Raw genomic sequence first — 11,260 nt, forward strand, 5'->3', positions numbered from 1 at the left:
TTTTTAATTAACACAATACTAGAGCTATTTATTACTTCTAGATCACTAAATCACTCTTTATAAGGGGCCAGGGGGTTGGGGTCGTTAAGGGGGACTATTCAAAAAAATTATTTAGGATTTGACTATTTATTATATGTTCTGAAAATTTACTTGCTATGTTTCGTTAACAATTTCCTAATGCTTTCTAAAATCTATAATTTAAGTTTCTTAAGTGAATAATTCAATTTTTTTATATTAAAATTAATTTTTATTTTATTGATATAAACAAATATGATTAATCCTTAATTAATATTATATGTTGCAAAATAATTCTAACTCAAATTAATGTTGATAATCATATACCAGGACATCATCAGATAAGCAGATACGTCACGAAGCGTGTTCGTTACGCGATCACGCGCACGCGTTGATTGACGTAGAAATGGACAGTGATTTTGAGTTGGAGTGCCAGGAAATAGCGAGGCGGAGGCAAGAAGATGGCAATAATGATACGGATTTGCCTGATTTCATATATACAGCTACTACTTTGCGTAAGTAACAAGAATTTTATGAGATTGTATATTAGTACTGATCGATTACAGTCTAAAAACTAACTTTTAAAGTATTTTTCCTCAAAATACTATACAGCCAGGATTTTTCTATACGTAACTTATATGTTCTTTCCACGAACCAATTCGACTTAGGGTCTTTCAATAAAAGAGCGTACCAATTCTTAAAAGGCCGGCAACGCACTCGCGAGCCCTCTGGTATTGAGAGTGTCCTTGGGCGGCGGTATCAATAACATCAGGTGAGCCTCTTGCCCGTTTGCCCCCTGTCTATATAAAAAAAAAAAACAAAAAAAACTTTATGATAGGCAAGGAAGCGTACAAATATTACGTAACTAGTTTTGCTAGGGTTTTGTCAAACGTTTCAATGCGTTACAGGGAGGGGTGGAGAATCAGTGGTCACGTATCGTTTTACTGATGATAAGACTTAATGTTTACCTTCACCGCCGGCGTTTGAACCCGTGATCTCAGGGTTGTATGCCATAAGACCAAAGTAAACGTAGTCATTTAAATTGCAGCCGGTTTCGATTCATCCCACAATGACAGCAAATCTATGCGGACTCCGCAAAATGGAGAGAAGAGCGAATCGCAAAGCGCGAAGCGTAAGAGAAGACGGATTAATGCATGGTCCAAGGGATTGCTGGCTAAACGACCAAGGACCTCTCAAAGGGTATACCTCTCTTGTTTATATACATATGTTTCACTCTTTTGACTATAGTTCTCTTCTCCAAATTCTAGCCAGATCGAGTAATTTTAGCAGATTTTTATTAGTGGAGATTATTATTTTATTGTATATCCGAGTTGGAAATGTATTTGCGCATCCCGTGCCCCCAATTTTCGAGAGATATGTGGGATTCGACCCACCCCAGAATCAAACTCAAACTCAAATCTTTATTGCATTCCTTATATAAATATTTTACACTTTATAATTTATTACAATAAGGACCTTGGTTAGGCACAGCAATGTTGTGGGAGGGCTCCACCATAGTTAATACATTTCTATTCTTACAAGATACATTATTTATTTGCATTAACTTCACATCGCGAAAAGGAGAATGTACTTAACATTATCAATAAACTTAACTTTTATAAAATAAATTAAAGTCTATCGGTCAGATACTCTGTAACAGTGTAAACACTTCTTATATAATAATTTCCATAAAGATTTTTACCTATGCTTTGGGCCAATCATTTATAGTACTTAGTACTTAATAACATTTGAAGTGATGTTCCCCGCGTTAATTTCAAACTTATGATCTAGGTAGGCGCCCACGCTATAAAAGCACCTTGCCTTTAAGAACCCAATCACCTTACCCTTGAAAACATTACATGGCAGCGATCTATAGCTTCTAGGAAGGTGATTAAATATTCTTACGGCCATGGCGTAGCAATTTTTAGAATATAGCGTGGTGCAACATGCAGCATCTAATCCAATCTCTTCGATTCAGAGACTGGGTGAACAAAGAATATCACCTCCAACCAGACAAAGCCGCCATACAGAGGTTCTGGGGTTGTTCTCGCATTCTAATCCTAGTATTCGTTCTAGAGCGCCTCTCTTTCGTTCTACTGTCTCCTTCTGTAGCATTTGCTCACAGAAGGTTATCACTGCATTTCATTCTGTACCTTAGTTGGAAAGGTGTTTGGAAGTTATCCCTCATAGGTCCCACTTTTGTGGGATTAATAGCTGTTCTTAATTATCTTAATATCTTAATCATATGTATAGTGAAAGAAGAGAAGAAATCGCAATAAAATAAAGAATCGCTTCAAAAAGCTGATGCAGTATTAAATTTCTTTTCAGAATTTCAAAGACAGTCCCACAGCGATAACAGACGAGGAATGCAAAGAGAACAAACCCATCACTTCCACTCCGCTACCAAATGGAGACGCGTCCTCTTCGTGCTCTGAAGATGACGTGCCTTTGCGAAGGCCTCCTGATGACTCACTGCAATTGGCTCATACGGATAACACTTTGATCAGGTATTTTAAAGAAGACTGTTGTAGAAATGAGTTAAAACTACTAAACAGATTTTAATGAAAATTTCATAGTTTGCTATATAATAATATTATATTCGATTTTACTCAACGGATTATCTCGATATAAAATCACTTTTCGATTTCTGTAGTCTGTTATGGATATTTTTAATGTAAAACTTCTTCAGGCGTCATATGAAACGTCACGGAGATGTGCAGCGTTTTTGTCAAAGAAAAGAAGAGAGTGATTGAGACCGCTAGAGAGAGAGTGAGAAAGGGATATCGAGAAAAAATACACGTTGATGTATTCGTTTAGAAGTTACATATTTGAGAACTTTAGATGGCAATTCTGTCGTAAACTTGTGCAGTAGCAGTTGTAATTGCAGATTTTATTTATTTACATTTTAATTAGCGCGTATACAGTGTGAAAACACATAGTGATTATATATATACTGGTACAAACGATTATCTATTGAGGCCACGATCTATTGAGTACCTGTGTACGCTCACACTTTTTTCATTTTTTAGTTTAAGATGCCGGTTTTTAACGTGTTCCTTTATCGTAAGAGCGACTCTTATAGACAGAAATCCCATTAGTGCCAGAGATCGAACCTATGACCCCAGGAATGGGTCGCACATTAAAAGCGTTAATAACACTGCTGTCTTTTAGTATAAATATTATACTTTGTTTTAAAACTTTAAATTTGATTACAGCACACCGAAGTCATCGGAAAAAATAACGAAATCATCACCAAAGAAAAGAAATTCCGGTCAAGATGCATCTAGTGGAGGTGTGTATTTGTAAGATCTTTTAAGGGAAAACTCTTTTAAAAACCTGGTGTCGATGACGTGTTTTTAAAAGAGTTTTCGCTCTTCGTCTTGGTCATTAAAGCTGGTGTTGTGGAGATGTACTTTTCAGAAAAAGAGAATCCCCTTCACTGACTCTCTATATATGCAATGATGAAGAGAAACAACTATTAGTGTACGCCATGGGTGCGTAAAATTTAAATTGCATAGCTATTAATATTTTATTAATTCGCTCATATTCTATTGTTAGACGCGAGTGGTTATTTATTTATTTGGAAACAAAACAGATACATTTTTACAATAAGAATAAAGTAAAAAATAAAACATAAAATAAACACATTGGATGTATCCACAATAGGTTTCACTAATATAACTATATGATACAAACAAAATTAAACATGACAATGACACATATACATGGAAGAGTTAGGACATTAACCGTTGTTTTTTTTTTAATAAAGCAGTAGAGGAGTGCGAAAAAGGGTCGATATTTTTGATAGAATCTAAAGAACACATCCTGAGAAGAGGCTCGCGGAACCCAATGTTGGTTCTGGGAGTGGGAACATCTATTATTAAAAGCATACGATGACCCAAGAGCCGTGCCATTAGACTGATTATAAGTATAAGTAAAGATGAATTTAACTTATGTATCTTTTCAGATGCTGAAAAACTACTGATAAACAAGACTGAATTAGATAACATTCTGTATAAGAATGCGAAATCTCTCCGCGCTATCGGCTTCGAGGCGCTTCTAGATTTATATTCACAGCTCAATCACACGATACAATTATATAGCGATAAATATGATAGAACGAAGTTGCCACACGAATTACATAACATTGTTACTAGGTATATCCAGTTAGCGAAGAAATAGAGCCGAGGTGTTGTATTGGTTGACTGCTTTACCGACCGACTGCTGTCGGTAAAACAGATTTTTGTAGAACGACAAATCAATAGAGTTATTGTTAAAGGGTACAAAGACTTCTAAGCATTAAAAGCTGATTCAATTTTTAATACTCCAGGACATTTATAAAACAAAATTAAGTATTACGTAAGCATTGTGGGGGGGGGGATGATTATTACATTACGTCATCAGTAATTAATGAAAGCATTTTCGAAGATTCCTTCGAAAATCCATTCTATTTTTATTAGTTCGGAGAGTGTTTTTAATTTGCAAAGGCTGTCTGTATATTCTAGTAGCATATTATCTACCTCATGTCGTAAACATATTTTTCTGTGGAAAAGTCACAATTTGAATTCTAAAAAAAGAAACAATAACTCTATTGGTTTTCCTTTTACAATAAAACTCTATAGGCTTGATTAGAATTTGGAATTATTTATTTTCTTTTTTATAAGATTGCGTGAGTACAAATGTTGAAGGTAGGTTTAAAAAAAAAAATTCTCTCAATTTTCATTCAAAATGGCGCGTTTACCCTTAAATTAAATTTTGCTACAAATGTAAAAAATGAGGGTACAATTAATTTTTGATTGGATATTTTAATACAATTATGAGTACCCTGGATACTAAAACTGTAAAGGCCACATTACTTTATATGTGTAATAAATTGAAAAGAAAATAAGTTTTCGATTTTTTATAAGTTCCGTACCAAGGTATGCAAAAAAAATGTGACATTCTCCGTCACTGTTTTTCATACAATTTTCGTATAATCAAGGGGTTATTACCTCTGATTATTTTAATTTGAAAAAATGTTAAATGGAGGGTAGTTTTTTCGCTAGCAACACTTTAGCTTGCAAGATATTGATATTCCTTACTATATAAATTCGTAAAATAATTGCGAATATATCGATTTCGGTATTAATTAAGCCCCGTTATCCGTGATCATCTCGTGTGGAATTCTATTTTCTATATATTTATCGCGCAAGGGTCTGCCTTCTGTCAGAATGACATTTATCAAAATGACAATAGTTCAATATTTATTCCTGTTGGTTGTTATGTAGTTGAAACAAATCCAAAGCCGTCCAAAGCATTCAAAATGTGTATACTCTGAGATATTTTGACAGAAGGCAAAGTGCCGTAAACCTATCCGAGTGGTGTCGGTTTGGGGCACGGTACTTATCGTCTAGTTGTATTATTTACCATTTATTTAAGGGAATACATTAAGGCCGTCTTGATAAAGATTTTTTTACGTTTTCAATAAATGTATTGCAAACGTTTAATACGTACTTACGCTAAATTAAAGGCGATCCTGGGATCAAATCACAGGAAAACAAATTTGGCAGTGGCAAAATTTTTAAAAACCCCAAGTTCCAATACGACAATACAAGAACCCATATAAAGATAGTTCGTACGTATTAAATTACAAAGCTCTTACTATGTAACTTCCAAAAAGGAGTTTGATTCCGCGATTCCAAGGTGATTTTCGCTGATTGACAGCGAAAGAAACAATCAAAAGCATTGCCAAAAATGGTTGTCATTTAACTGTCGCAACCAACTTAATCAGCCGTTCAATTAAGAGCCTAGCCTTTTAACTAAACAAGGCCGTTTAACTGGCGGCCTTAATTATTAAACTGGCTGGGTAATGCTTAGGCCATTAATACGACAATACTTCTAGAATATATGTGCAAGTAATGAGACGCCATCGATCCAAGTCTTTTGCCTAGATGTTTAATTAACTGTCTGAATCTTTCAGGCCGTTAGTTAAACGGCGCTGTTTAGTTAAATGGCTAGGGTTTTAATTGAACGGTTGATTAAGCTAGTTGGCTACATAACTACCGAATTTATTCAGTAATGGTTTTTGATTTTTTTTAACCAATATTTTGCTTAAATATATACAAGTGTCGGAATCGTTTTTGAAGTTACACGGTAAAGCTTTCGGTTTTATTAAGATTTTCCATATAAACATAGTTCAAACCAATTGTAGATAGCCGTGGCAGTCTGTGATAAGTCTAAAATAGGATTGTAAATAAAACTTGCTTCGACATCGTATTTATTAACACCATTTATTTATATGTTCATTACTATAGTTTTCTTCATTTCCATTAAATTTTCTTTAATTGCTTTAAATTGTTTATAATGTATTCAATAATTTAGTATATACTCGAATAACTGACATTGGTGACGGAATATTTAACTCAAGATGACAACAGTAATATGTGTGTATGTATATTTGCTCTGTATTTCCATTTTCCCATATAAATAAATATGTACCTATAATCTTACATTGCCAGTTTATTTATTTGAAATTGCCACATTTCCATTGCCTCTTTATTGCCACATTCAATATCTATAAAGCTTACTTAGACTAAGCCAAATCTTCGCTTACTTAAGAGCATGCTAAGCTCTTGCTCAGGCTTATTATTTTAGCGTTTTGAAATATAAGCTACACTTTAAAAAATAGATTTAGTTTTTCCTAACAATAACGAAATTTTGACTGTGTCATCAATGGGCGTTTTATAAGATATTGGTGTTGGTCCTTCGAGCATTATATCTTCCAGAATTACTAGAGACTCATCTACAAGCTCCAATATTAGATTATATCTCTACCTATGACCCTTTTCAAAATTGATTTATCCTATTTATTAAATATTATAATTATATTATATATTTAATATATGTATATATACATACATTATATATATATATAATATTTCACGACACTTTGATCAAAATTAGCACCAATTTCTTGTTCAGATATCTACTGTAGAATTTGTAATTTCCTAAACATATTACTGGTTGTCTGCTGTCTTCATTACCAGGCCGGGTCCATTCGCAGCGGGTATGTCCAAAGTAAATGGTAAATTATCATATTTTGTATGTGAGTTATTTAATGTGTATTTGTTACAATACTGAGTTTAGATTAAAAATGCACCGATTTTGACGGCTGGATCCGCGCTTCATTTTTACGTTTCACATTGAAATCTATTTAACTGATATTAACGCGAATTTATTGTTTATGGCTGGCAAGAAACTAGTTATATACCATAAATTCGCTTTTTCCAAATTGATTTCTTTTCAATTGTATTTTTGAGTTAAATGCATGTAGATTGTAAAGAAATGTGAGCAACGATATCAAAAGCACTGCCACTAATGTATGGTTATGTCATGTAACTACCAAATTGTTTCAGTAATAAGATATTAAAAATTTGGTCGATTATTGAGTTTTTATTTACAATACATATCCTTAATAATCATATATCGAGATTGAGGGGTGTTCATCAAGGTTGTATTTTATGACCTTTGCTATTTAACTTGTATGCCGATGAGATTCAAAATTCAAAATTTATTTATTCATGTAGGTAACAATGTACACTTATGAACGTCAAAAAAAAAATGAATTTAATTTTACATTTACTGCCAGTTCTCAAACCAAGGGCGTACAACGGAAGAGAAGAACTGGCAATAAATAATGTTATATATATATATATATTCGATATTATCTGAAGCCCTAGATAACACATGACATAGCAATGAATAGCTAACTGTTGAATAAGTTACGCTGATGACACGATCTTAATCGCAGAGTCGATGGTAGATCGAATAGACAGAATAGACTTTAGTCAATTCATGCCGTGAGTTTTGACAAGCCGTAATCAGGCCTTGGAAGACCTTGGAACTTGTCTCGAAAATAGGATATCTAGGCATACTGGTTAATGAAAATGGTGACTACGGAATCCGCTGTAGAATTGAACAAGCGCGGAACACCTTTTCAAAACTAAAAAGTACTTTGTGACAAGTGCCTCAATTAAGTTTAGGATGCGCATTGCACGATGTTATGTCTTTCCTGTGCTGAGTAGCAGAAATTTTTGGTAAAGCAGAATTTTTGAAGTTAAACTTCTTTACGCACGCTTGAGTTGGGGTTTAAGCTGGCGAACGCGTGACGTAAGCGTTACGAAAAGTGTGATCGGGCAAGGCGAACGGAAGTTGAGTGGGAGATTTAAGCAAGAGACAGCAGTGCGCGCACACATTTTCTATCTCTCTTCCTCTCATAGCCAAATACGTTCCGTAGGTATATCTAACACACTTATGTTTTTTTTAAAGCCTATTGTCTCGGTTTTTACAATTAACCACAATAATTACTGATGAATCCAATAATGAAAATGAACCAACATAAAATAAATTTAAATATTTGTAGAAAATTAATATATGTATATACAAGTATATATTGTACACACACACACCGATATATATATAGACATATGGAGCGAAAGAAGTTTCACTTCAGTCATGTGGTCATAAGCACACTCGTTGTTTATCAGCAACAGCGAATTAGGTTCGAGAAAGGCACTCAACAATACTTTTTCTAACCGATCAGCTCACTACCGAATAAATCCATCTCCGGGAGAAGCACTGTTCAATCCGTTAAAATCCCGAAAAATTCGAAAAAGAGATTTACTGAAATGTCTTAAACGTGTTTAAGGGACACGCGTGGCACAATCGCCTACTTGTCTATGGCAAGGAAAATAGATGTAGAAATAAAATTTCAAAACACTTGAAACATCTTATTGGAATTCATTTCGTATTCTTAATAGTCAAAGTAATTGTTTACCGCTTTCATGAATTACTGGCTGACACTTGAAGAATGATGCTTAGCCCTGGCTTCGGTTCCAATTGAGTCCCACACCTCATTAGCTTAAGATGTGTGTTGGGCTTGATTTTCGGCGCGTCAATAATTGTTTCTCGAAAGTAAGCAAAAATGGGTCATCTAAATAAACAACATTACTGAAATATAATTGTGTTTAACGGGATAACATTCAGGGATACGAATTTTAATAAGAAACAGCTCATCACTGTAGTTTTACTAACCTACTCAATATTAAAGAAATATCTCATCAAAATATATTTTTACTCTATTGATTGATTCTTTAAATCTTGTTACAATTTAATCTTTACTTTCAAATATTATCTTAACAATAACAGTACTTTTTAATTTTTAAATTGATTGTCAGAAGAATGGAAATTAATAGAAAATCACGAAAATTAATGAAACTCTGTTATTGCTTTCCCTTTATAGATAATGAAGTTGCGTCGGCGCATAAAGGGCTATGGAAGATCCGATTGTAAAATGAAACGTAATACGAAGTTAAAAACACGTAATTTCCATTCAAGAAAATTGAATTAGCTTATGCTTTATTTTGCAATCTTTTAATATTGTTTACATTCTAATAACTATTCGTAACGGTTTAGAAATATTTCAATTTGCTCTTTAAATAATTTTTATGTTTGTCCGTGGAAAGACACACGTCCGTGCGTAAATTTGTATTCATATTGGGTATGGCCCTTACTTGTATACTCGAAATCCCATACAAGACAAGTTTTTACGTCTGTTTTTTTGTAAATTAGGGCTAGTAGTTTACGTAAGTACTAACACGAAAAAGTTGCTTCGTTAGCATTCGAACTCCCTATAGATACTATAAATAAATTTAGTTAAACACCGCCATCTAGCGTGGAATAGCAAATGAGAAAGAAAATTATTCTACATCGTAAAGTATTAAAATAAAAGGTAATTAAATTAATTTGATTGAAACGGAAACAAAACCAAGCGACCTTTGTAATAAACATATTCAGATATAGTAGCTAGGAATTAGGTAAATTTAAAAATCATTGCGTATAAATAGCCTTACACAGGCAGTTTTGTAAACTTGCGGGTCAGATGGATAGTACTTAACAGTAATGCAGGTCACAGAGTAAGCAGTTAATGGAGTTATCGAAAAGCTAAATGTCATGAGACATATCTATATCCTGGATAGTGGATGGGGTCTCCCTTGACAAAAGACTCCTAGTCGAAATACTGAAATACCGAACACTAAATTATTTATGTGGAATATACATTTTATTCTTTGCTCGGTTTTCTTCATTTCCATTGCTTTTAACATAATATGAATATTCCATACATGTAATAAGGTGAACGAAACATCACCGGTGTGCCTAAAGGTAGCAACGCAATTTTTTTATTTATTTTTTTATTGGTACTGTGTGTAATTTAACGAAGTTAAATTCGACCATCGCCAGTACCAATTAATTTAACGAAGTACCAATTAAATTAACGAATACAATTAATTTAACGAAGTTATTTATAACAATAGTAAGGTGCTTCTGATCGCAATTTTTTATAATCATTTAATAAAATAGTAAAGTACCGGAAAGTTACTATCAGATCTTGCATTGCAAAACAATTGATATATTTTTTAACACATTCTAAAGTAACTTAAATAAGAATAATATTCAATTTTAATGACAATACCATTTGAACATTCAACCTTATGGCTTAAAATTAAGATGTATTTTCGCTATTCAATACTAGATGGCGCTGCCAAGCCTACTTTCTGATTTCCTATGATTTTAGCAAACAGAGACGAGAATATTGTTATCATTAAGTTCTATAACATCTTTGCCTAATCACTCTATAGCACTGGGTCAGTCAGTAATGCGGTGGGAGTTACTTCGTTAGAAATGTAAAACTGCAATTAAATAAAAACATAACCCCTTTTTATAACTCGCGCAGGAGTTGTAGTTATTATAAGTTCGCTATATAGCCGTATATCTCCCGACCAGTACAAGCAAGCAAGAGTAAAATTGATAGTTTATTTTTCTAAATAAATATTTTGTCATTTTGGATAGAAATCAGTCGTCAACGATGTGTTTAGTCCGTGTTCAATTGTATCAGAAAAATAATTAAAAGCTAAAAATAATTGTGTGGGATGACATTTAGTACACAGTATAATATAGCCTAGGTTCCTTATTATACTGTATACGCAATTTTAAATTTTGACAATTAATGGAGTTTAAAAAAACTCAAAGGTGACAAAGATACAATGATAACACGACAAGATGGCGGATGTTTATCAACATCCACTATATTTTATTCAGTATGATTATTTTTTAATTTCGTAAATTTATATGTAATATATTATATATTTGTATAAACCTACAGTAACAGATCTTATATTGCTAAGAGAAGGTTGTTTGCAGCCTAAAA

General features: G+C 33.3%; 1 protein-coding gene across 6 annotated transcripts in view; it reads left to right on the top strand.

Annotated features, from left to right (window-relative positions):
* LOC111003780 (ATPase family AAA domain-containing protein 2) overlaps nucleotides 1-7,438 on the top strand; it is a 28,299-nt gene extending 20,861 nt beyond the window's left edge. For all 6 annotated transcript variants that reach the window (XM_045632867.1, XM_045632864.1, XM_045632863.1 and 3 more), the window contains 5 exons: nucleotides 346-530; nucleotides 1,064-1,215; nucleotides 2,344-2,522; nucleotides 3,231-3,307; nucleotides 3,983-7,438. In XM_045632867.1, the coding sequence (XP_045488823.1) occupies nucleotides 346-530; nucleotides 1,064-1,215; nucleotides 2,344-2,522; nucleotides 3,231-3,307; nucleotides 3,983-4,197 (808 nt within the window). In that variant the 3' untranslated portion in view covers nucleotides 4,198-7,438. The remainder of the gene's footprint in view (nucleotides 1-345; nucleotides 531-1,063; nucleotides 1,216-2,343; nucleotides 2,523-3,230; nucleotides 3,308-3,982) is intronic.
* The last annotated feature ends 3,822 nt before the right edge of the window (nucleotides 7,439-11,260 follow it).

Source organism: Pieris rapae, chromosome 21 (assembly GCF_905147795.1).
Source record: "Pieris rapae chromosome 21, ilPieRapa1.1, whole genome shotgun sequence".
Lineage (NCBI taxonomy): Eukaryota > Metazoa > Arthropoda > Insecta > Lepidoptera > Pieridae > Pieris > Pieris rapae.